The sequence below is a fragment of the Mytilus galloprovincialis genome, chromosome 7 (assembly GCF_965363235.1).
Source record: "Mytilus galloprovincialis chromosome 7, xbMytGall1.hap1.1, whole genome shotgun sequence".
In the NCBI taxonomy this organism is placed as follows: Eukaryota; Metazoa; Mollusca; class Bivalvia; order Mytilida; family Mytilidae; genus Mytilus; species Mytilus galloprovincialis.
The window spans coordinates 40,075,842-40,101,802 of NC_134844.1; the positions used below are offsets into that span (position 1 = coordinate 40,075,842).

Sequence of the window (25,961 nt, forward strand, 5' to 3'; positions counted from 1 at the left end):
GAGAAATTTAACTACCATGTAGCAACCGAAATCTTGATATATCCACTAACAAGTCATAGAAAGGGAGATAATTTGTCACACAGAGAGAAATTAAACTACCATTGTACAAGCTACAGAAATCTTAATATATCCACTAACAAAGTCATAGAAGGGAGATAATTTGCTACACTAATTTCATTCTGACAGTATGATGGTCGGACTATCCTACATATTTGATCTTAATGATGAATTGATCTGGTAATCACAAGTCATTGTCCTCCATTGCAAAATCTGTATCATAATAATATGTTGTTAAATTTGATTCTTACATCTCATCTTGTTCAAAGAAGATTAAATCAATGCTCTGTAATAATTGTGATTTTAAATATATTTCAGTGTATTCCAGCCTGGTACAACTGATCCTTATTACAACTCATATGGAGTTACCTGTACAGAGGTAGAATTTGATGTGTTGACAGGGCAACATTTAATCACCAGAGTAGACATACTATATGATTGTGGAGAGAGGTAAAGGATTATTTTAATGATACATTAAATATTCATGGTAAAATACCTGTTGATTATATAAGTATTTTTCTCTATAAGTTAGATGTTTTGTTTGTAATAATGTAAATCACATGATATTAGTTTTGCCAATTTTTAAGAACAAATCGGCAATAGATTTTAACAAATTCTCCATGTTATTTTTCTGTATTCAACTGGTCAATTAAACATGAATATTTTGGTAGTCAGTATAACTCTTTTACATAGACAGCAACATTTAAATATGGGACACAGGGTCCGTAGAATTATTTTCAATTTATTTTTATAGAAACTACATTTTTAGTACATTCAGGCTTTGAATTCCCGTTTGAAAGGTTTTACACGAGTAATTTTTGGGCCCTTTATAGCTTTTTGTTCGGTGTGAGCCAAGGCTCCATGTTGAAGGCCGTACATTGACCTATAATGGTTTACTTTTATAAATTGTTATCTGGATGGAGAGTTGTCTCATTGGCACTCGCACCACATTTTCCTATATCTATTTGATTCATTTCATTGAAGATTTTTGACTGCAGTATTTTGGTTTTGTATTTATTTCAAGATAGTTTCTATACATATATTGACCCTACTAAAGGTACTGTTACGTCAAACCTCATGAAAAGGATAAATATTTGACATAAAAACAGAGCATTTGTACTGGTCATTTGATACTGCCTTACACAATTATAATACATTGTACATACCCGCCAACTGTCACAATTTGCGGGGGATTTCCCCCATGAAGGCTCCCAAGTGGAAATTTTGTAAGAGCAATTTTGTCCACTATTTTAAAGAAAACAATTAATTTATCAATGGCTATGAGCTTGTTAAAGCACGAAGAAACCAAAAAAACACATTAGAATATATTTGAAGGTCCCTTGAAGGTTTTGTAGGACTATAAGAACCATCTTTCACGTAAAACCCTCATGGGCATTTTGTAAAGTTGGCAGGTATGATTGTACTTCTTGATATTTTTAGTATGAACCCAATGATTGATGTGGGACAAGTTGAAGGTGCTTTTGTAATGGGACTTGGATATTGGCTGACAGAACAAGTCAAGTTTGAAAGCACAACTGGTCAACTGTTGACTCGCAGTACCTGGGTTAGTCCTTATAAAAATTTGACCAGAAAGTAGTTCTGTTTTAATATTAAAAAATTTATAGTCAAAGATTTATAAGTTTTATCTGATGGTTTGAATGATAATAATTACTACTGTAAATTCAGAAATTAATTTATTATTGCTAATTATAGAATAACTAATCGAAGAATTCAAATAGAGAAAAATATTCAACGAGTGACCGAACAACACATTAATTCACAAATGGGCGTAGCGCATGAGTTAATTATCAGTGTTGTTCGGTCATGAGTTGAATATTTTTCGATATTTGAATTCTTTGATTAGTTATTCTTTTTATTACATTGGCAAATGGCTCTTTTTTTATGAAATTAATGTAGAAAATGTAAGGAACTATATGTTTTTCCTACGCATGTTTTGATCCGACGTTATCGACGTCTTGACAACGCCTTTTGTTGTATGACGTAAGAGAGTGAAATAACCACGTTTATTTCACATGTGAAATTATCGGTTTTTATTTGACTGGGAAATCAATGTAATTCATTACAACCAATGTAATAATAACTGATAATCATACTCACACCCAGAAATAAACCAATCAAAGTACTTCATTCAATGTTTCTAGGACAAGTTTTATACTCTGATTACTAAGTACAGTTTTATGACTGTTAGGCCCTGACATACTAAATATATTCACAGGAGTACAAACCACCAATGGCAAAAGACATACCAATAGATTTTAGGATACAGTTACTGAAAAATGCACCAAACCCAGTAGGAGTTCTGAGGTCAAAAGGTACTTTTTTTTTTGTCTTCCAAACATAAAATTCATATTGTTATAGCTGGATATATTCACAGGGGAAAAGGGCTTAATCTAGTCATTGTTTTAATGTTACTTGTTAGTTAACTTGGTTATATTTTTATACATGAATGGTACCTTGTTTTTATACGACCGCAAAAATTGAAAATTTTTTAGTCGTATATTGGTATCACGTTGGCGTCATCGTCGTCCGAAAACATTTGGTTTTGCACTATAACTTTAGTAAAAGTAAATTTAAATCTATGAAATTTAAACACAAGGTTTATGACCATAAAAGGAAGGTTGCGATTGATTTTGGGTGATTTGGTCACAACAGTTTAGAAATTAGGGGCCAAAAAGGGCCCAAATAAGCATTATTCTTGGTTTTCGCACAACAACTTTATAAGTAAACAGAAATCTATGAAATTTTAACATAAGGTCTATGACCACAAAAGGAAGGTTGGGTTTTATTTTGGGAGTTTTAGTCCCAATGGTTTAGGAATTAGGGGCCAAAAACAGGTCCCAAATAAGCATTTTTCTTGGTTTTTGCACAATAACTTTAGTATAATTTAATAGAAATCTATGAAATTTTAACACAAGGTTTATGACCACAAAAGCAAGGTTTGGATTGATTTTGGGAGTTTTGGTCCCAATGAATTAGGGGTCAAAAGGATCCCAAATTAAACTTTGTTTTATTTCGTCAAAAAATGAATTATTGGGGTTCTTTGATATGCCAAATCTAACCGTGTATTCAGATTCTTAATTTTTGATCCTGTTTTCAAATGGGTCTACATTAAGGTCCAAAGGGTCCAAAATTAAACTAAGCTTAATTTTAACCTTGAATTCTTGGGGTTCTTTGATATGCTGAATCTAAACATGTACTTAGATTTTTGATTATTGGCCCAGTTTTGGTCCAAATCAGGTTCCAAAATTATTATATTTAGTATTGTGCAATAGCAAGAAATTTTCAATTGCACAGCATTGTGCAATAGTAAGAAATCTTTTATTGCACAGTATTGTGCCGTTTTCAAAATGGTCTACATTAGAGTCCAAAGGGCTCCCAATACGGCAAAGGGTCAAAAAGTAAACTTATATTTGGGCCTGGTTATCAAATTGGTCCACATTGAGGTCTAAAGGGTCTAAAATTGAACATTATTTGATTTCATCAAAAATTGAATTCTTGGGGTTCTATGATATGCTGAATCTAACCATGTATTTAGATTTTGGATATTGGACCATAATAGGTAAATGTCCAATTTAAAATTTTTAAGTTTTTAAGTTTAAGTTCTTAGACCACATTCATTCTGTGTGTGTCAGAAACCTATGTTGTGTCAACTATTTAATCACAATCCAAATTCAGAGCTGTATCAAGCTTAAATGTTGTGTCCATACTTGCCTCAACTGTTCAGGGTTCGACAATTGCGGTCATATAACACTGCGCCCTGTGGAGCATCTGGTTATATCTATTCTGGTCGATAAGTTGAAATCTTTTATTATTACAACAGTCTTATAAGTGAATGTAACACTGAGCTTTCTGTGACAAAAGTTTACAAAAAAAAATGTAATATGTACTGTATGGAATTAAATTTACAATACAAGGGCTGAAAAATAAAACTTTATGTCCTGTAAGAATGCAATCAACAGTTCATGGCATTGGTTATTTATTGTTTATTTTTGTCTTGAAGTCATTGTGATATTTTAATCATTTATATGTGTACTCATCATCATGCAAATAGGTTAAAAAAAAAAATTAGTAAAAATTATTTAAAAAAAAATGAATATTTTCTTCTTTCTTTGTCTTTATGTAAACTCACAGGTATATTATTCTTTTGTCTCCGGTTGTGTAAAATTTCAACTCAATGCAAGGTGTATTTCATTTTGATTTTTTCAGCTGTTGGAGAACCACCATTATGTATGAGTTGTTCAGCTTTGTTTGCATTGAAACGATGTGTAGAAGCTGCCAGGCAAGATATACAGAACAACACATTCTTTGCACTCGGTAAGTTCAAATTCTTTGCTCTCAGTAAGTTCACATTCTTTGCACCTATTTTTCCTATATTTACATAAAAGATCACTTTTTGAAATTGGGATATTTCCTGAAATGCAAGAGTATTTCACTTAATTTTCTCTATTTGACATATGCTTCTTTAATGATGTCTGACAGAAAATGCTGCATTCCTATTCAGCATGAGAATAAATTGGTTTATAAATCAGTTAGTTAGGTTATATAAAGTAATGAACAGGCTAACTGTAGAAATCTAAGAATCCAGTTTATTTTGTACAAGAAAGTGTATCATCATCTTTTTTCCTGATTTTAAAATTTATAATTTCTGGATTGATTAGTTTTTACCTTGACATTTAATGTCGATAATCTTTACTTTCAGATGGACCAGCCACTGTAGATAAATTACAGGAACTTTGTCTGGTGAATCCATCTCAATTTGTAATCTGAATGTGTTAACATAAGCAATCAAGTGATCTGGTAATGGTGGGCATGATGTATATATAGGACTTATAACATGTACTGCATCCTATGAAATATTTGCCATACGAGTGTTTTGACCCATATTTTATGGTTCACTGAACATGGAAATGTGATAGTATGACTAGGACCTGAACACATATTCTTATTAAATAACCAATCAAATTGTTTACGACACACTCATGTATTTCTTACATAATTTTATGCATGTTTAATTGTTTTGTATGTTTACTTTGCTAGAAAGTACATTGTTTACACAAAACTATAAGTGATTAAAGCCTTTTATTTCTTAATCTTATTATTATAGGATTAAAATCCTTCTTTAATTTGAATGATCAATAATTTTATATTTTTATAACTTGTAGTTTGTACTCTATATTATATGTTTAGATTTATTCTTTATATTAGATATATATTTTTTTATTGTGTGCCATATCAGTCCTTTTTATAAGTAGACTGGTCAGTGTTGTGCCATATTATTTTCATTTGTCTTGAATGTTATGTTCAAGCCAATCTTAATATGTTATACCTCCTTTTATATAATGCCCAATTTTTTTTTTAAATATTTTTAAAAATTGCTTTAATCAAATGCTTTAATGTATTTCTTTAAAGTCATAAGAAACCTCAAATCCAAAAAAATAATGCATATGTTTTTTTATAACTCAATGGATAGTTTTCATTATAAAACTAATGTACATATACTTTTTCTGAAGAAAATTCTCTGATTTATTAATCTTTAGAAGAAATTTACTTTATTTTAATTGCTTCCTTCCAGGAAGCAATTCCCCCGACATATTTTCCGTATGCAAATTGACCTCAGTGTGACCCATCTCGTAAAAATCCAGTGATCACAATACGCATGGATGTCCTTAAAATAAACTATTATCTGAATTTACATGAAACACATGCTCAATTTCCATGCTTTTTTGTTGATTTTTTGTCGATTTTTGACAAACAGGTGACAATCTTTAAACTTCGGCTTCAAAACACGAACTTTAATTACCTGCCATATTTTCACAACCTGTTTCTAATGACCTTAAAAGCCTCTTAACATTGTCTCCCATATAAGACAATCTAGATCAGTTCTCTTGATTACTTTCCTCAGTTAAACATATTTATGGATTATTGTTATTGAAAGCTGTTTTGTTACCAATTTAATACATATTACTAAGATGACAGTTTTCATTGCATAAGGTTACAAACAAATCTCTATAGCCTCTACCATATTTTGTGAGAATACATAAATTAGTGCTTTGAGGTTTATATTTGTTTCAACCTATCTATAATCATGTTACTGTATAGTAACTTATAACTGATGTATCTGCTCAGGTATCTTATTTACTTCACTCTATTTACTTGTTATTTATCTATGATGTAATTACAACTTTTTAAAGATATGTATTTTTCAATGTTAAACATTATTTGATCTAATAAAATATTATCAGGTACATTTGTACTGTACAGTTTATATCAGTTTATCACTCCCATTGAGGCCAAATAAAATAATATGTGTGGTTCAAGTTATATCTAAAAAAGCATGTATGGATAGGTAGGTAGGGCATTCTTTTAGTAAATGTTTTTTTTTACATTGAGTCTATGAAAGCAAAATTCTGACTTTAATAGTGCTTAATGATAATGACAAAAAAAAAGTGTTTAGGGTAGGCTATAATTACGACTGAAAAGAATGGAAGGTAGGGTAACTGGAACCACAAATATATTTTTATTTGGCCTTATAGATTTTTAAAACTTTTACAGTATTGAAGTTTCACATCTGTGAGCAACCTAAAGGAGCCACACTTGTTTGATGATTCTTGATATCAGGCATTAGAGAAATAATATTTGCAAACTCTATCTAGTGTAATGGTTCTGAACATGCAATCAATCTATCTTATAGAACTCTGCTCTATACATGTTAAAGAACCTTTTTAAAGCTAAATTGCTGATTGTTAAAACCCATCCTTGCCAAAACTAAATTACCAGTAACTATTCCTCAAAAAATTTCTGTCCTTTACAGCACATTATAATGCTACTCAAGTGTCAGTCCCAATTTTTACAGCACTAAGTCCATACCTCTGCTGATGCACTATCAGTCCCTCAGGGTATCACCATCTCAGTAGTCAGTACTTTGTACTCACATGATTTTAAAAACAAACCTTTTAAAAATTGTCTGTTAATAGATTTCGAAAATCGTTAGAAACAAGGGTTTTAACTTCCTAAAGCAAAGTTGACCTTATATGGATTTTGCCATTTGTTTAGGTCCTTTTTGGTTACTGTGAATTCATTTATTGTCAAGCCTGCACAGTAGGCTTGACAAAGGGACAGTGATCCAGTGGCGACTATTACAGCTGCGTTAGCTAACTTCTTAAAAGCTTTATATTTTAGAAGCTGGAAGACCTGGATGCTTCATACTTTGTTTATGGATGCCTCATGTTACCAAGTTTCCGTCAGTCACATGTCCAATGTCCTTGACCTTATTTTCATGGTTCATTGACTTCTTGAAAAGAAAGTTAAGATTTTTTGTAATGTTAAATTCTCAGATACTATAAGCAATAGGTCTTGTATATTTGGTGTATGGAAGGACTGTAAGGTAAACATGTCCAGCTGGCAGGTGTCATTTGACATTGACCTCATTTTCATGGTTCAGCGGTTAATACTAAAGTTTTTATGTTTTAGTCTGTTTTTCTTATACTGTATGCAATAGATCTACTATATTTGGTTTATGGAATGATTGTAAGATGTACATGTCTAGATGGCAGGTGTCATTTGACCTTGACCTCATTTTCATGGTTTAGTGGTCAACAGTAAGTTTTTATAAGACCGCAAAAATCGATAATTTTTTGGTCGTATATTGGTATAACGTTGGCGTCGTCATCCAAAGACATTTGGTTTTCGCACTATAACTTTAGTATAATTAAGTTAATAGAAATCTATGAAATTTAAACACAAGGTTTATGACCATAAAAAGAAGGTTGGGATTGATTTTGGGAGTTTTGGTCTCAACAGTTTAGGAATTAGGGGACAAAAAGGGCCCAAATAAGCATTTTTCTTGGTTTTCGCACAATCACTTTAGTATAAGTAAACAGAAATCTATGAAATTTTAACATAAGGTTTATGACCACAAAAGGAAGGCATGTGCACTCTTGTTTTATTTATTTTCATGGGTATCAATTTTCGAAATCCATGAAAATTGGTATCCAATGAATATTAATGAATCCACAGTATATAGGTCTTCAACTGTTTAGGTTCTCATAATTCCTTGGCTTTCAAATATTTTGCTGTAAACAGACCTGATGAAGGAAGGCCAAGATAAGCGCTTTGGACACATGCAATTTATTACATGTTGTATTCATTTATATTCCTTCGCAAAAGTTTGCATGAAACTATTTTATTGAATATCTGCAAATTTCAATAGATCATGCTGCAAGTCCTGAGCATGCTTCAAACAAATGTTGGCTGTGATAGGGTTATCATTCAAATGTGTATGTTAAAATCTTTGTCATGTCTGCTTGGATCTCCATTGTTCTCGTCACAAATGGTCACAAGACCAAAGTTAATTTTCCTGACCTTGATCTAATTTATATTTGAAAGTTCAACTTTACCATGCCAATGAGACAACTATTCAACAAAGTTTAAACAAAGTGGATGCTAGCAAATATAGGCAACTGTGCAGCCGTCAACAATGAGAAAAACCCATACTGTATTGTTGTCTATAAAGGCCCAGACATGATAAATATGAAACAATTCAATTTAGAAAACTAACAGTTAGGGTCTAATTTATAACAAAACAATTGATGAAAACCATGAGAACCATAATAAACATATGCCAAAAAAATTAAGACTGATATACACCCATACTTGCCATATGATGATAAACTTGACAGTAAAGACGGGAAAAAAAATAAAGACTAAGAAAGATATATAAAGATGCATTTAAAAAGAGTAGAAAGCAAAATTTCTCAGAATTAAAGAAACTTTCATTAAGTAAGTGTGAACTAGAATATCACTGAAATTCCATATGTCCCTGTTGTCGAGGATGCTGTTCAAATTGATGAAAAGCTACAACTCTATCTAGCAACTGAGGAGTGCTACACTGTTTATATAAAAGCAGCACATAATCAGTAACAAAAAAGGCTGTTAACTTGTAAATTTTTAGACAGCATTAATTTTGGAAATTAAAATGTTATCAAATTTCTGAAGAAAACATAGAAACTACTCGAACGAAAAGAGAAAACTGCACTTCCATTAGACCGGTTCATCAAGCCCTTACAAAGAAATTAAACATTCTCTCACTCTTTCACTCGCTCTCATAACTTGCTTCTTTAAATACTACTTTCAATGTTTTTCACTCATTCTCTCAATTTTTCCCTTTTCTCCATACAGATCAAACATCTTAAAAACAGTCCATGTATACCTTCACCCCTCAATTCTTCCTATTTTTCCCTTTAGAACATACATATTTACAAACACTCAATGTTGACCCGCACCCTCATTCTCTCCCTATAAATCAAACATCTTGAAAAACACTCAATGTTGACCCTTACTCTTTCAATTCTTCCTCCCTCCATTTCTCTCTAATCCATACTAATCAAAACCATCTACAAAATTTTTACTCTATCATGAGTTAGGATTCCCCAAAATGTTTACTCTATCATGAGTTAGGATTCCCCAAAATGTTTACTCTATCATGAGTTAGGATTCTCCCAAATGTTTACTCTATCATGAGTTGGGATTCCCCAAAATGTTTACTCTATCATGAGTTAGGATTACCCTATGTTCAGTTTGTTAGTTGATGAAAAGATTTTAAGCATGAAGTACTGGGCATGGAAGGATAAATATTTCAACTCTGAAAAGATCAAAACTTTTTGACATGAAACATGAAATTTTTTGTTTATATTTAGCCAATTTTGAAGATATAGTTTTTATTTTTTCAAAATTAAATAGTTATCCCAGCATTTTTTGAAAATCTAAATTAACAGCCAAAGTTACAACAAGCCAAAATGTGTGATGTAAATTTTACAAATAAAAATTATCATTGGATAACCATTATTCAACCCAAATGTGTATTCGAATGAATAATATTAAAAAAAAAATAATAATAAAAAAATAGAAAAAGATCAAAGTCCTAAAGTCAAAATTGCCAAAAGTTTAAAAAATGCCAAATGGTACACAAGTACCTGTCTGCTTGTACTAGCCAGCTGGCCTGTGGGTTATCTGGACTTTAAGGTACTAGTTCACCAAGACAAATGCCCGCAGTCAAACATCTGCCTCTTCCTTTCGGAGTACCAGTTTTGAAGTTTCTGATTTTACTTTGGCATAATTATAAAACAGCCAAGTTTTAAAAAAGATTAAAAGGTAGGATAAATTTGATAAAAACAGTAAAAAATTTACCAAGGTTATAATTTGATTAAAACAGTAAAACTTCCCTCAGGTTAAAATTTGATAAAAACAGTAAAACATCCCCCAGGGTAAAATTTGATAAAACATTAAAAATTTGATAAAAACAGTAAAAAACTGCCTCCACAATAAAATTTGATTATAACAGTAAAACTTCCCCAAGGTTAAAATTTGATAAAAAGGTAAAAACTGCCACCAGAATAAAATTTGATAAAAACAGTAAAAACTGCCACCAGAATAAAATTAGATAAAAACAGTTAAACATCCCCCTCCAAATTTGGATAAAAACAGTAAATCATCCCTCTTTAAAATTGGATAAAAACAGTTAAACATCCCCCTTTAAAATTTGATAAAAACAGTAAAAATATTCCCATTAAAATTTGGGTAAAAACATCCCCCTTTAAAATTTGATAAAAACAGTAAAAACATTCCCATTAAAATTTGGGTAAAAACACCCCCCTTTAAAATTGGATAAATACAGTTAAACATCCCCTTTAAAATTGGATAAAAAACAGTAAAACATCCCCATTTAATATTTGATAAAAACAGTAAAAACATCCCCCTTTAAAATTGGATAAACTCAGTAAAAACATTCCCATTAAAATTTTGGTAAAACCAGTAAAAAATCCCCCTTTAAAATTGATAAAAACAGTAAAAATATTCCCATTAAAATTTGAGTAAAAACATTCCCCTTTAAAATTTAATAAAAACAGTAAAAACATTCCCATTAAAATTTGGGTAAAAAGATACACATACCTCTTTAAAATTGGATAAAAACAATAAAACATACCCATTTAAAATTGGATAAAAACAGTAAAACATCCCCCTTTAAAATTTGATAAAAACAAATAAAATATCCCCCTTTAAATTTGATAAAAACATTTAAAACATTCCCATTAAAATTTGGGGTAAAACCGTCAAAACATCCCCCTTTAAAATTGATAAAAACAGTAAAAACATTCCCATTAAAATTTGGGTAAAAACATCCCTCTTTAAAATTGGATAAATACAGTTAAACATCCTCCTTTAAAATTGGATAAAAAACAGTAAAACATCCCCATTTAAAATTTGATAAAAACAAATAAAATATCCCCCTTTAAAATTGGATAAACACAGTAAAAAAAGTCCTAAAGTCAAAATTGCCAAAAGTTTAAAAAATGCCAAATGGTACACAAGTACCTGTCTGCTTGTACTAGCCAGCTGGCCTGTGGGTTATCTGGACTTTAATGTACTAGTTCACGAAGACAAATGCCGGCAGTCAAACATCTGCCTCTTCCTTTGATAAAAACAGTAAAAATATTCCCTTTAAAATTTGAGTAAAAACATCCCCCTTTAAAATTTGATAAAAACAGTAAAAACATTCTCATTAAAATTTGGGTAAAAACACTCTTTAAAATTGGATAAAAACAGTAAAACATCCCCCTTTAAAATTGGATAAAATGCAGTAAAACATCCCCCTTTAAAATTTGATAAAAACAGTAAAACATCCCCCTTAAAAATTGGATAAAAACAGTAAAGCATCCCCATTAAAATTTGATAAAAGCTTTCATTTAAATCATTACAACTGAAATTTCCATTAGAAATACAAATTTTAGCATGGGTGTCCTGAAAATTGGACATTTTTTTGAAAATGACCCATATATATATAAATCCGAAATAATGAGGCCCCTCATGGGGGGGGGGGGTCCTAGTAATCACATAATCACCATTTTTTTGCCAATATAATCACATAATCATTAAATATTTGCTTATCTTTAGTAATCAAATAATCATAAACTAAAAATACAGTCCTAGGTAATCAAATAATCATGAAATATTTGGCTTAATAATCAAATAATCATTAAAAAAACGGCCAAGTAATCACATAATCAAAAACCCCATGAGGGCCCTCAATAATCAATTGAAAAATGGAAAAATTTTGTGGAAAGAAATCTAAGAAAATTTGAAGAATATTTTATTTTCAGGGAAAATGTACAATTTCAGAGAGTTTCATAAACTCTAATTAACACATTGATGTATGGAAACTTGAAAAATACTCGTTTTTGCCCCTAATTACTAAATTGAGACAATTAATTGCCTCCCAAAATCATTACCAACCATCCTTGAACCTTCTGGTAAAATTTCATAGAGATCCATTCACTTCTCTTGTATTTGATTTTTTTTCTTCTTTTTTCATATCTTTTTTAAAAATGTTTTTGAAATTAATAAGGTGCTGATGTTAATTTATGAAAAGTCTAGAGAGAATTATTTCCCGCCAAATTTTCAACATAGAGGAATTATCAAGAATATGGCTTCTAAATATATATCAATCACAAGCAAACAGATTCCCAGACAATATTAATTGGCATCTGGAAAAATTAAAGATAGAAATTGACTAAAGTCACGTACAGCATTGAATTATGACAAGATTTGTGCACCATATAAAAATATTATCTGTCAGCTGATCAAAGGTCATAATATGTGTCATCCATTTATTTACAAACTCGTGCTTTGAACACAAAGTCGAAGGATGGATAAAAAACAGTCATCCAAGCTGGACAATTGTATTGTATGTCCTGTCTGCAATTCTAGGTAAGGAGATATTAATGACAAAAAAGTCAAATCACAAAAATACCGAACTCGGAAAACAGAAAGTCCACTTAGCTGGGACTAGTTAGTCTAGTATACTGTTAGTCTGTTAGTATAATAGTCCCAGGTCTAAGTTATGAAATGCCAAAATCAAACACTTTTAACACAAAAGAATTGATAACAACTGTCATATTCCAGCATCCTGTCTGGGGGTGGTAATGGGGGTACGTACTTTGTACAGCATGTTCAGGACGAATAACTGTAACCGGAGAGCATGATTCTTCATGCAAAATTGCGTGTCTACACCAGGACTCGATCGAGCCCAATACCTCTGTGTTACAAGTCAGCACGTTAACCTACTGAGCTAAAGAAGTACTTCCTTAGCTCAACCGCTTACGGCTGACTAAGTATCTACTAAGTTATCTAAGGGAAGCAATCCCGTCACATAACAGTAAAATAAAGTGCAAAAATGACATTAACGATAAATTTTTATGCATGACAATGAAATGTACACTTTCTTATAGACGATATAAAAAGCAATTGATTTTAACGAATTATGTGAATTTTTTTCTAAAAATCACAGTAACAATAATTATTTTAGACCAATTGACGAATCACAATTAGCCTATATTTTGACACTAAAGGTAGAGGAAAATGACTGTTTTGAAGTCTAGTAAAGGGCATTACTACCCTCCAAGTCTTCATGATGAATAACGGTAAAAATGCTTGCCTTATGATGTTAACAGTAATTTTTGGTGCATCATGTGACCCGACGATAAAATCAAGGATTTGGTAAGTAAGAACCATCTTAATACATTATACAAATGTACAAGGACAGGCATTTATTTATAAGTTTGATTAACTTGTGTCTCTGATTCCTTTTGCATAATTTTAACATGTGTAAAAGCAAATAAGATTTAAATTAAACTAAAAGGAAATTATGCCTGTCGATCAAGGCATTGATAATAATTCTGTGTTTTCTAATGGGATTGTAGGGGTACATGCAGTCTGAGTTCAAACCAACAAAATATCTTTAACTTGATTCCTCAGAGTTGTCAGATAATTATTGTTACCATTTTTTTAGGTAAATGGTAAAGAGATTCGTCAAAATCAGTCAAGTTTTTGTTCTTCTGATCTGATAGAAAGTGTTCACTTTATTGTCATGCAGTTACCTTTACTGTCAATCAGCAAGATTTTTGACCATTATTCATCATGAAGGTACTTCCATTACAACCCTTAATCAACTCTTGACTCCTTAGGAAAAAAAAGTTAAACAAATGTTATATCTGTATGTTCATGTTGTGTTTACGCTTATCTCCACAAAGCTCGAGTTATAAAATATTATCAACCAACCAAAAATGACAATGAAGAACGCACTGCTAGTCCAGAAAGCCTGACCTAGAACAGACACCAAACTCGGTTGGGGTAACATTATTTCTTGAACATTATACTTTTGTACATTTGACACTAAATATTTATCCATATCAACATTTTTTGTTATTTTAGACATTTGTTCAAAAAAGAGAAAGTTGACAATGGAGTGTTTGCAGCCAACTGTGAATGTTGCGGACATTTTATTAAATTCCGTGTGAAATCTGATGTCAACTCTAAAATCACAGTCACTATCAATGGACAGAAATATACAGGTAAAACTTTAATTTAGAAATTGTCTTCAATATAAAGACTTTGATAACCTAAACAAATCCTTTTACATTTTGTACTTTAGTGTTTATATTGGTACATTTTGTAATTCATTGTGTGTCAGACTTCATGCATTAGATGTTTTCTTCAAAATCTCAGGTGTAACGAACGCAGAACTGTTCTAGTTAAATGCTAAATAAATTTAGCTCCAATTAGAATACCATACTTTGACCTATAATGGTTTTCTTTTACAAATTGTAACTTGGATGGAGAGTTGTCTCATTGGCACTCATACCACATCTCTTACATGCACATCTATTTTATTATTTTCCCCAAAAAAATTTACCTTATGGTTTGTCATGGGATGATTTCTTGATATTGTTATTAATATATTATTTTTTTTCCAAAACAAACTTAAAAACTTCATAAGCTAATTTAAAATAAAATTGATTCAGGTTTTTTTTCTTTTTTTTCCTAATTGTGTTTTTAAGAAAAGTTTGTTGAGGCGTTGTGCAGTATGAACTAAAAAAAAACTTATTAACTTTTGTGGAAGTTTGAATTAAGCACTTACATAAAAGTAAGCAGAATGACAGTACTTTGATTCTAATATACTTTTATTCCCAGTTGGAAATGAATACCCACCATGGACTTCACTGAACTCATATCTAAGGAAAGAGAGGATTTCTGTTGGTACAAAGGTCATGTGCCGTGAAGGAGGGTGTGGTATTTGTATGGTGGAGGCCAAGTTATATGAACCCATATCAGATACCATGAAAAGTTATCCAGTTAATTCTGTAAGTAATACGTATAATGGACTCTATTTATATGTTTGGACTGAACAAAAATCATAGTGTTTGCAATATCTATCTCTATGAATAGTGAATCACAAATTGACTGAACTTCAAGGTATACTACAACTTTGCGATCTTTAACACCCCTAAGGGTCTCACATGGTTGGTTATACAAGGTATATGAAAATATCAGTATGCATGTATATTTGTTTATGATATTGGCACATGTTTAAGTAAAAATATTTTTTGTTGAAACTATTAATGAATTCCACATTTGGAACAGGTTTTGGTACTTTAGAAAGTGATAAAGTTGAACCAAAACTTATGGTGTGATGAACTTTACTATTTCATGACAATCCTTTTCTGTATCAATTGAATGTGATCCATTGAGATAAAAATTGATATACAGTATGGAAGATTGGCTGATGAAAGCTTTACATACATTTAATGCATATGATAATATTTTGTATTTTTTAAACTTGAAGTCAATATATATATGAACCAAAGTGGGAACTTGTCATAGCAGAATTTGAATATGAATTTTAAGAAGAGTGCATTTTAAAGACAGTGATAAATTGTAGATAGTATGGGATGTGATCAATGCATGCATTTATATATTCCTTTCATTCTCAGTGCCTTTGTCCATTGTTTATGTGTGATGGGTTGGAAATTACTACTATAGAAGGTGTTAATGATGTCATACCAAAACGACTGGCAAAATACAATGGTTCTCAATGTGGATATTGTAGTCCTGCTCAGGTCATGAATATGCATGCGTAAGTACTTAAAAGTTGTTTTGATAAATGCTCATTTTTAATGATTATGTCAATTGAATCAGACAAAAACTCAACATCACAAAAAACATACCATGCACAATTGATAAATCTATCACTTATGATGTTTTTTTCATTTTTTTTCAAGTAGTAAAGACTGTATTTTGATTTGATGGTTTTTAATAATGATAAGTCAATATTCTCTACATGTATTAGTTCTGACTGGCAAGAGATGTCAAATATGTCTTGAAATTGGTCACATGATAAAAGACTATGTGATACTGAAATAGTCCAAAGCCATTCCAATATTGAATTATATGTCTAAACAAAAAATCAGCATAAGTTCCTCACTTTCGATCTATGTTTCAAACTCTGAGTCCTCAAATTTATTTTATGTTTCCTTTTCAGTTTACTAGATTTCAACAAAGGATCAGTATCTATGAAGGAGGTAGAGGATGCTTATGATGATGTTATATGTAGATGTACAGGTAGGTAGTGGTGACAAAGGATCAGTATCTATGAAGGAGGTAGAGGATGCTTTTGATGATGTTATATGTAGATGTACAGGTAGGTAGTGGTGACAAAGGATAAGTATCTATGAAGGAGGTAGAGGATGCTTTTGATGATGTTATATGTAGATGTACAGGTAGGTTGTGGTGACAAAGGATCAGTATCTATGAAGGAGGTAGAGGATGCTTTTGATGATGTTATATGTAGATGTACAGGTAGGTAGTGGTAACAAAGGATCAGTATCTATGAAGGAGGTAGAGGATGCTTTTGATGATGTTATATGTAGATGTACAGGTTTGTAGTAATTCATTGTGCTTTTATTCATATGAAAATATTGGGTGATGAAGTTGAACTTGTATCCTATCTAATATGAAAAAAATCAACTGGTTTTTAATCAAATTGTGGTCTTTTTTGCCAATATAAAATCTGTCATGCCTATACACTGAGAAAGATGGTAAATTTAAGCTAAAACAAACACTAGAATTTAGCACTTACATAAAAAAAAGTGTTGGAAAACTTATCAAAGGAATAAGTGTATTGTACAAAGAGGCACTAATCTTTGTCGATTCTATTAATCAAAATGATCAATTGAAGTCATGTAGTTTATACATAAAACAAAGGGGAGATAATTTCAAAGATTTACCTACAGATTCAAATATTATAAATAACAGATATTTTTACTTTCAATACAGAATTGTTTAAAAAAAATGAAAGATGAAAATAAACACATGTGACCATCACATTTCTAGCATATATATTTCATTCAAAATATGAAAATCACTTGCTTTCAATTTGTAAAATTTTCAAAAGACAGCTTTCAATTCCAGGTGCGAGAATTTCTCGTTGCATTGAAGACCTGTTGTTGACCTTCTGCTGTTGTCTGCTCTATAGTCCGGTTGTTGTCTCTTTGGCACATTCCCCATTTCCCTTCTCAATTTTATAATTAATATATCTTTATGAAATTCACAATACATAGATTTTGAATACAGTCTTAAAACTTCTAATATTGTTTTCCTCATTTAGAATGAAAATTATATGTTTAAAGGATACAGGCCAATATTAGATGCAATGAAGTCATTTGCAGTCGACTCATCACAAAAGAATAAAACCACAGCAACAGATATTGAGGTAGTCTCTTTATAATATGTTATAATATGTAATGAGTATGTATGTTTGCTGTTCAATTTTTTCAATTTTGTTTATTTCATTTTGACGTATTTCTCGTTGTACATATGGAGACTTACGGTGGTAAATAACTTAACAGGGAGATAACTCTGTTCAGTGGTTAAGGAAACATTTAGCTTCCCTTTGATTAAAATATTTTTTTCAAACTGCTTTTTATCCTACAAATTTTTTCAATAAAATAAGTGTTTCAAGTATTTTGAAATGTTAATATTTTTGTCAAAGGATCAAAGTAAATATTTTGTAATAATTTTTATGAAAATCAAAAGAGCCAATTTAGTTATAGTCAAGTTGTTTGGTTCCACCTTAAACTGATTTATATGAAGAAGAAAAAATGTAAACTTGATAACAAAATTGTCTCAATTAATAGAATATTAATGTAGTTGAGTCTGTTCACAAAACTAGATTTATATAGTTTTAACGTTGATATATTGTAGGAATTAGGGAAAATGTTTTGTAGTAAAACAGGACAGCGTTGCCATGGTAAATGTCACCCTGAGATGGGACAAAAACTACAGGTGATTGGTGCCGATGCTGTGTGGAATAGACCAGCGACCTTAGATGAACTTTTCAAGGCCATCTCAGATAATCCAGGAAAGAAAATAAGATTTGTATTTGGCAATACTGGCTCAGGTATGTATCATGTATATTTATCATTGGAACTGAATTATTTTGTAAAAAGAGTTGTATGTAATAATTAAAACATATCATGCATATGATGTACTAATCTTGTATACATTGCTGAAATGCATGTATTGTGTAGTCTTTTCACTATAGTCCCATATTTAAAAAAAAAATCAAATAGAGACCTATGATGAACAATCAAGTCATGTCTGCATACCTTTCAAGAATAATTTAGTAAATTTAGTTTGAATAATTTTTTAAACCCCTGTCAAACTATCTAATTAGATAATGTTAGTGCCATGTCTTGGAAGTCTATAGTTTCTAGAGGGACTGATACTGTACTTTCATATATTATAGGTGTATATAAGAGTGACCTTGACCTTGCAAACTTTGACATACTAATGGACCTGAGAGGAATTAAGGAATTATATGGTATTGATGTAAGTTTTATATTTAATTTTGAAGGTACTTGTTTACATAGGTCTCCTAATAGCTATTGAATAGAGATATTGTAATGTACTGAAATTGTTTAAGTAAAATCGATTTTCTTTAATAAGATTTAATACGCATTGAATAAATCATGTGTAGTTAAATTTCATGAGAACCTTTTTGCCATAATAGCACTCAATCCCTTATGATACAAGCTCAACTAAATTCTATTATAGTTTGACCCAACAGTTGTCCTAGGAGCTGGTCTGTCCATCACTCAGCTGATTGATATCTTTACAAGAACCAAATTGGAGCCATCATTTGGATATTTTACACAGATTAGAAATATGCTACAAAGAGTTGCTACTACATCTATACGCAGTGTGAGTACTACAGATACATTAACCATTTAGATGCCATTCTGGCCTAGTGGTCTAAGTAGTTACTACTGTAATCACTAGCCAGTCAAAACTCAGGTTGTGAGTTCGAACCCTGCTTCTGCGGGTGCACACAACTCCAATCTTAATCGACTAGGATTGTCAGCTTTCCTATCGAAGGTTGGTGGTTTTCTACGGGTACTCCAGCTTCCTCCACCAATAAAAATTGGCGGCCACGAAATAACTTAAATGCCGTGCTTCAAAGTGGCGTTAAAACACCAAAAAAAATCAAGTTGGATAAGAGATGTTCCTGATTTTGAACTTATTTTGTTTATTTCCAAGACATAAGAAGCTTTAAATATTCTTTATATGCCTTCACCTTATAAATTATTAAACTCAGTTGTGATGACACATGGTTAACTATATATGTGAAAGTTGACATCTTAATTATAAGAATTAGGATTGAAGTTTGGAAAAAGTTAATATTCAACTGAATATAATCCTTGAGAAAGATCATTATTCTTATTTATTATCAACCATTTTATTGTCAATACCTTGTTTTTTGGAGTGCTAATGTGCATGCATTATTAAAAAAAAGGCTTGATATCAGACTACTATGAAAAGTCAATTAGAGAGCCATGTCACCCCTCACTAGGTGATTAGCTTTGTTCCAGTTCAAAAAATGATAGCAGGACCAATATGAAAAAAACCTGTAATGACCTATTAGTGAAAGATTGTCCTTGCATAAATTACAGAACTATAAAGAAAAGAAAGGATATGGGGTACCCATTCATGACACAAAATCATTATGTGCACAGCAAAAAACATAAAAAGCAAAGGAAGAGCTCTTTTATGACTGTTCTTCATCTCGAAGTCACAGTGAGGCAATCAACACAGAGTTAACAACTCCTATCTCATTGCAAGTTTAAGATAGCCCCAGTAGCACTAGTTTGAGTTAAACCAAGATAGTTATGATGATAGAATGTTTTACCTTTTCAATTATATTTTACAGCTTGGATGCTGGGCAGGTAATCTAATGTTAAAACATCTACATCCAGAATTCCAGTCAGATATATATGTTTCTCTAGAAGCTGCTGATGTAGGACTTATGATTGGTGAGTTTACTTTTATAATTTATTTATTATTTGCATAGAATTCCATTGATACAGCAGTTAAATTGAGCGCAGAATATCTCCATTAAAAATGAAAAGTTTCAAATCTTAATAGAAATCAATTGCTCAGTCTTTTTGTTGTATGACGTCAGAGAGTGAAATAACAACGTTTGTTTCTCATGTGAAATTATCGGTTTTTATTTAACTGGGAATTCAAAGTAATTCATTGCAACCAATGTAATAAAACATTTTAACATAACTGTATATAGTTTAAAATTTGAAAGTAACTAGTAAAAATGCAATAAACATTTAATTATAGCTGACAAAACAGGATCTACCCAAATACCTATAGGACAGTTTCTGAAGACAGATATGACCAACAAAGTTATAGTAGCCATGTTGTTACAATCAATGAGTGATGACTACATTATAAGAATGTACAAAGTGGCACAGAGAGCAGAGGTGAGTTATAAATACCAGTCCATTACATTATGAGGATGTACAAAGTGGCACAGAGAGCAGAGGTGAGTTATAAATACCAGTCCATTACATTATGAGGATGTACAAAGTGGCACAGAGAGCAGAGGTGAGTTATAAATACCAGTCCATTACATTATGAGGATGTACAAAGTGGCACAGAGAGCAGAGGTGAGTTATAAATACCAGTCCATTACATTATGAGGATGTACAAAGTGGCACAGAGAGCAGAGGTGAGTTATAAATACCAGTACATTACATTATGAGGATGTGCAAAGTGGCACAGAGAGCAGAGGTGAGTTATAAATACCAGTACATTACATTATGAGGATGTACATTATTGTCACCAAGGGGAGAGCTAAGTGACAAATATTTCATAAAGGTCTTTAGAATTTAAAAACTGGTCTATTTAACCATTTTCAGCACTTGGAAACTGAGGAGACATTTGAATAGTATCAGTGGTCCATAATAACATTTAAAAAACAATGCCCAAATTCGCTTGTTCAAGCAATGAGTAGGTTAAGTTAATAGTTGGTTATGTTACAGGTCACACTATTTGCTTATCCTGTCTCTTAAATGAAAATCTTCATACAACATCTTCTACTTTCTATACCTTTGGAAAAATATCTAAAGCTAAGACCTAAGTTAATTTTGATATTCTTATTTCATCCAAAATAATTTACAACCAAATAAAATAATTAGCATATATGTATGTTGTAGAGAAGTGTAGTTTATCTTCTTTTCTCTGTAATCCATGGTTTGAACATATATATAAATGGCATTATTTTGCATATATTTTGACGTTTGGATTATTTGTTAAAAATTGGATTTCCATATGTTTATGTTTATAATATTTTTTTAACTTTCAGAATTCACATTCATTTGTAAATGCTGGAATAAGAATGAAAATTGACAAAAGTAACAAGTTTGTTGTGAAAGAAAAACCATGTATTGTTTTCTCAGGAATTGCAAAGGATTTTGTAAGTAGATTACTAAGTCTTTTACATTGTGTTAGTGATGTCATATTTATTTACATTTAATAATTCCAATGATAGTCGTGGACAAATTCAATCACACACTAATACAATTGAAGACCCATTGGTGGCCTTCGGATGTTGTCTGCTCTATGGTCGGGTTGTTGTCACTTTGACATATTCCCCATTTCCTTTCTCAATATTAATTAATTATTTGTTAAAAAGATATAACATCAGTAATTGAGCACAGTGTCTTAAATCATTGGAAGAGTAAGAGGAGACCAATATATAGCTTTGACCTTGACCAAGGCTAATGTGTAAAATAGAGTAAAATGTATCTTTTTCTGATTGATAATTAAGATATTTCTGCTGTTTATGTTCTATATAAGACAACACAAATATGATTCTGTTTAATTTTAATTATGAAATATTGTATCTAGGAAGTTTTTCTGTTAAATACACAAAGCATCAATTTACCACTTTAAACAGGTACATGCTGTACAGACAGAGAATTATTTACTTGGAAAGGAACTTAGTGATGTGAAAGTTATCCAAGGTATGTTACACTTTATTTTGTTTCTAAACCTTTTTATCCTGTAATCAACTAAGAAAACCTATGGACACAGAAGTCGTCTTTTATTAGATCACTTTAAATTATATTTTCAAAAAATTAGGACAGAAACCTTTGGTATTAACTATGGCCAAAGTTGTAATAGATATAGGAAGATCTGGTATAAGTGCCAATGTGCCAAGTCACAATTTTTAAAATTAAACCATTATAGGTCAAGGTACGGTCTCAAAATGGAGCCTAGGCTCACACAAAACAGCAAGCTATAAAAGACCCCAAAAATTACTAGTGTACATCCATTCAAACGGGAAAACCAACTGTCTAATCTATATAAAAAAAAACAAGAAACGAGAAACACTTATGAACCACATAAACAGACGACAACCCCTGAACATCAGATTCCTGACTTAGGAGACGTGCAAACAACTGCAGCGGGATTAAACTTTAAATAGAACCAAACCTTCACACATTTCTGAAACAATAGTATAACATCACAACATAGAACAACACACTATAAGATATCAATTGGAATGGCTTAGCTCAATCAAAAAACTTAATTAGTAACACAAATTAAATGATTGATTTGTTTGCATCCACCTCATGGCAGGATTTTGATGGTCAAATATTTCAGAGAATCTGTATGTAAGCCTTATTTGATCGTTGCTTCTTTTTGGAAAATTTGTCCTGAATGTTGTAAATATAAATTGGGTTCAAAACAACTTTTATACCGATGTGTCTAGCATGGTAGTTAAAATTTGAGTACACATATTTTTGTTTTTAAACATTTTCAAAAATTGTATGCATTCAGTTTATATAACAGGCATGTATTTATAATGTGTTTTGTTTTTTTTTATTTCCTAACTGACTTGTTGATTTTGAAAAAACTTACCTAGACTTTTAACTGATTTTGAAATAGAAATGACCTACTTGTATGTACAATCACTTGTGAAGCAAATGCCACTCAAAAGCAACAAAAGAAAACGGCAACATTTGGTTCAGATTTTTTTTCAAAATCTACAGTTATGTCCCACCAAACCAGTAAGGTCTCAGTTTGAATTTGATCATATCAGAGCCAAATCAGGTATTCATTGACCTTTTATTTTACAGGAGCAATGACAACACTTGCAACAGAGCTAATTCCAGACGCTGACATTGACCCTGTAGAACCAAGTGTAGGATATAGGAAAAATGTAGCAATGGGATTTCTGTATACAGTTAGTAATTCAGAATTTCATATAGTTTATGTCAAGTCATTTGTATTTATGATTAGTAAACTAACTTAATTTTTAGGATTGTATTTTGTATTCAGCTCTATAAAGCTTATTTCTAGGGATTTATTGTTGCAATTTTACAATTTTGTTTTGTAAATCAAAAGATCTTAGTTATCATATTTATCATAGTAGCAAACAAATATTTATGCATTGTTGTTTTTTCTATTTATTAAGGTTGTAAGAATTTACGGGTATCTTGAAAGTTTTAGTGTTAACAGTACTTGATTCTTTTTAGACATTTGATTGTTGTCTTTCCTTTATTAAAAATTTCAGACAAAAATGGATAGCAAATTTCAACCAGAAGGACCTTTTACTAAATCACTTGACATGTTTTTTTAGAAATAGAGTAAAATACAATAGTAGGAATTCAGATCACAATGGCTTACAACAGTTTCATCACTCCATAGGTGCTTGCTGAAAATTGTCAGTTAATTATTGAATGCTAAGCTTTAAATACTGTAAACCAAATAATTTTGGCGCATGATTTATTTTTGCGACTATCGCGAGAAGATAAATAACGCAAATATAAAATCGCCTTGAAAATATTAAATTTTGATTTTACTTATTTAACTGCATCAGATATGTATAAAAATCATGAAATTAAATCACTGTGAAGTGTGCTAGAAAGGACACACTGCAAAAAAAAGTATCCTTGAAAATAACTTGTTTTACGGTAGTTACTGAATTTATTTCATTTTATATTTTTCAGTACTTCCTGGAGGTGCTAGGAAATACTGCTGGATCTAAATTTAGAAGTGGTGCCATGCCCCTGCAGAGACCACTATCATCAGGACAGCAGTCATATGATACCAAACCAATGGAGTGGCCCCTTACTGAACCCCTGATGAAATTAGAGGCCATGAATCAGGTTAAGGAATAATTTAACACTCTTTACAGTTGATAAAAAAATTTTACTGAGACTTTTTACTGAATGTATAATGGTTAAAAAGTCTGTTTTAATATCATGGGTACTGAATACATAAATATACCTGAGATACCTGAGAAGCAGAATCAGATGGTTGCTTTCTTAAATTTCTTTATATGCATATCACTTCACAAATTTACAAAAAAGACATTTAAGTTTTAAATTTAAAAACTCTGTAGTATTATAATTGTTGCATCATACATTTCAGACAACAGGTAAAGCCCAGTACATAAACGACATACCTCTACATAAACCACTGTATGCTGCCTTTGTTACTAGTACTGTTGGCAATGCTAAATTACAGAGTATGGATCCTTCTAAAGCTCTGGTATGTAAGATTTAGCAAACATGTTTAAGCTAAGCAGTGTGTAAAAAACTAAACAAAGATGGTAGGCTTGAATACACCGATCTGTAGTATAGTTGTTTTTATGCCCCATCTACGATAGTAGAGGGGCATTATGTTTTCTGGTCTGTGCCTTTGTTCGTGCATTCATTCGTTCGTCCGTCCGTCCGTCCGTTCCTCCGTGCGTCCGTTCGCTTCAGGTTAAAGTTTTTGGTCAAGGTTACTAAGTTTTTGAAGAAGTTGAAGTCCAATCAACTTGAAACTTAGTACACATGTTCCTCATGATATGATCTTTCTAATGTTAATGCCAAATAATAGTTTTGACCCCAATTTCATGGTCCACTGAACATAGAAAATGATAGTGCGAAGTTCAGGTTAAAGTTTTTGGTCAAGGTAGTTTTTGATGAAGTTAAAGTTACATCAACTTGAAACTTAGCACACATGTTCCCTATGATATGATCTTTCTAATTTTAAATCCAAATTAAAATTTTGACCCCAATTTCATGGTCCACTGAACATAGAAAATGATAGTGCGAGTGGGGCATCTGTGTACTATGGACACATTCTTGTTTTATGAATGAGTAACACTTGTTTTACCCAAGGTCATTTGGTGACATAAGTGTAAATGATATCATTGAGTAATATGTACTTCTGTGATGTTATAACACAAGCATTGTGACATAAATATACAGAAAAATTCATGAATTCCAAAGTAGTCTTTAATGAAGCAAACATTGGATTTAGTAGACAATAAAAATTTAAAATGATTGTGTGTGACTACTCATTTTTAGCTCACCTGGCCCGAAGGGCCAAGTGAGCTTTTCTCATCACTTGGCGTCTGGCGTCGTCGTCCATCGTCCGGCGTCGTTAACTTTTACAAAAATCTTCTCCTCTGAAACTACTGGGCCAAATTAAACTAAACTTGGCCGCTATTATCATTGGGGTATTTAGTTTGAAAAATGTGTGGCGTGACCTGGCCAACCAACCAAGATGGCCACCAGGGCTAAAAATAGAACATAGGGGTAAAATGCAGTTTTTGGCTTATAACTCAAAAACCAAAGCATTTAGAGCAAATCTGACATGGAGTAAAATTGTTTATCAGGTCAAGATCTATCTACCCTGAAATT

The 25,961-nt window shown here is 31.4% G+C and overlaps 2 protein-coding genes across 5 annotated transcripts in view; both read left to right on the forward strand.

The window, feature by feature from the left end:
• LOC143082979 (xanthine dehydrogenase-like) overlaps window positions 1-5,534 on the forward strand; it is a 45,425-nt gene extending 39,891 nt beyond the window's left edge. The window contains exons 31-35 of one of the 2 annotated variants that reach the window (XM_076259037.1): window positions 376-507; window positions 1,498-1,621; window positions 2,294-2,390; window positions 4,285-4,392; window positions 4,778-5,532. In XM_076259037.1, the coding sequence (XP_076115152.1) occupies window positions 376-507; window positions 1,498-1,621; window positions 2,294-2,390; window positions 4,285-4,392; window positions 4,778-4,845 (529 nt within the window). In that variant the 3' untranslated portion in view covers window positions 4,846-5,532. Of the gene's footprint in view, window positions 1-375; window positions 508-1,497; window positions 1,622-2,293; window positions 2,391-4,284; window positions 4,393-4,777 lie in introns of both variants that reach the window. The other variant, XR_012980525.1, reaches the window with a different exon arrangement.
• Window positions 5,535-12,721: 7,187 nt separating this feature from the next.
• The window catches only part of LOC143082980 (xanthine dehydrogenase-like), a 32,217-nt gene continuing 18,977 nt past the window's right edge, over window positions 12,722-25,961 (forward strand). Inside the window, exons 1-17 of one of the 3 annotated variants that reach the window (XM_076259040.1) lie at window positions 12,722-12,840; window positions 14,344-14,483; window positions 15,103-15,272; window positions 15,903-16,045; window positions 16,451-16,490; window positions 16,728-16,767; window positions 17,598-17,680; window positions 18,172-18,367; window positions 18,716-18,798; window positions 19,024-19,170; window positions 20,177-20,279; window positions 20,596-20,738; window positions 21,623-21,733; window positions 22,217-22,283; window positions 23,403-23,509; window positions 24,276-24,434; window positions 24,700-24,819. In XM_076259040.1, the coding sequence (XP_076115155.1) occupies window positions 12,779-12,840; window positions 14,344-14,483; window positions 15,103-15,272; window positions 15,903-16,045; window positions 16,451-16,490; window positions 16,728-16,767; window positions 17,598-17,680; window positions 18,172-18,367; window positions 18,716-18,798; window positions 19,024-19,170; window positions 20,177-20,279; window positions 20,596-20,738; window positions 21,623-21,733; window positions 22,217-22,283; window positions 23,403-23,509; window positions 24,276-24,434; window positions 24,700-24,819 (1,914 nt within the window). In that variant the 5' untranslated portion in view covers window positions 12,722-12,778. Of the gene's footprint in view, window positions 12,841-14,343; window positions 14,484-15,102; window positions 15,273-15,902; window positions 16,046-16,450; window positions 16,531-16,727; window positions 16,768-16,806; window positions 16,847-17,597; window positions 17,681-18,171; window positions 18,368-18,715; window positions 18,799-19,023; window positions 19,171-20,176; window positions 20,280-20,595; window positions 20,739-21,622; window positions 21,734-22,216; window positions 22,284-23,402; window positions 23,510-24,275; window positions 24,435-24,699; window positions 24,820-25,961 lie in introns of all 3 variants that reach the window. The other 2 variants (XM_076259039.1, XM_076259038.1) reach the window with 2 other exon arrangements.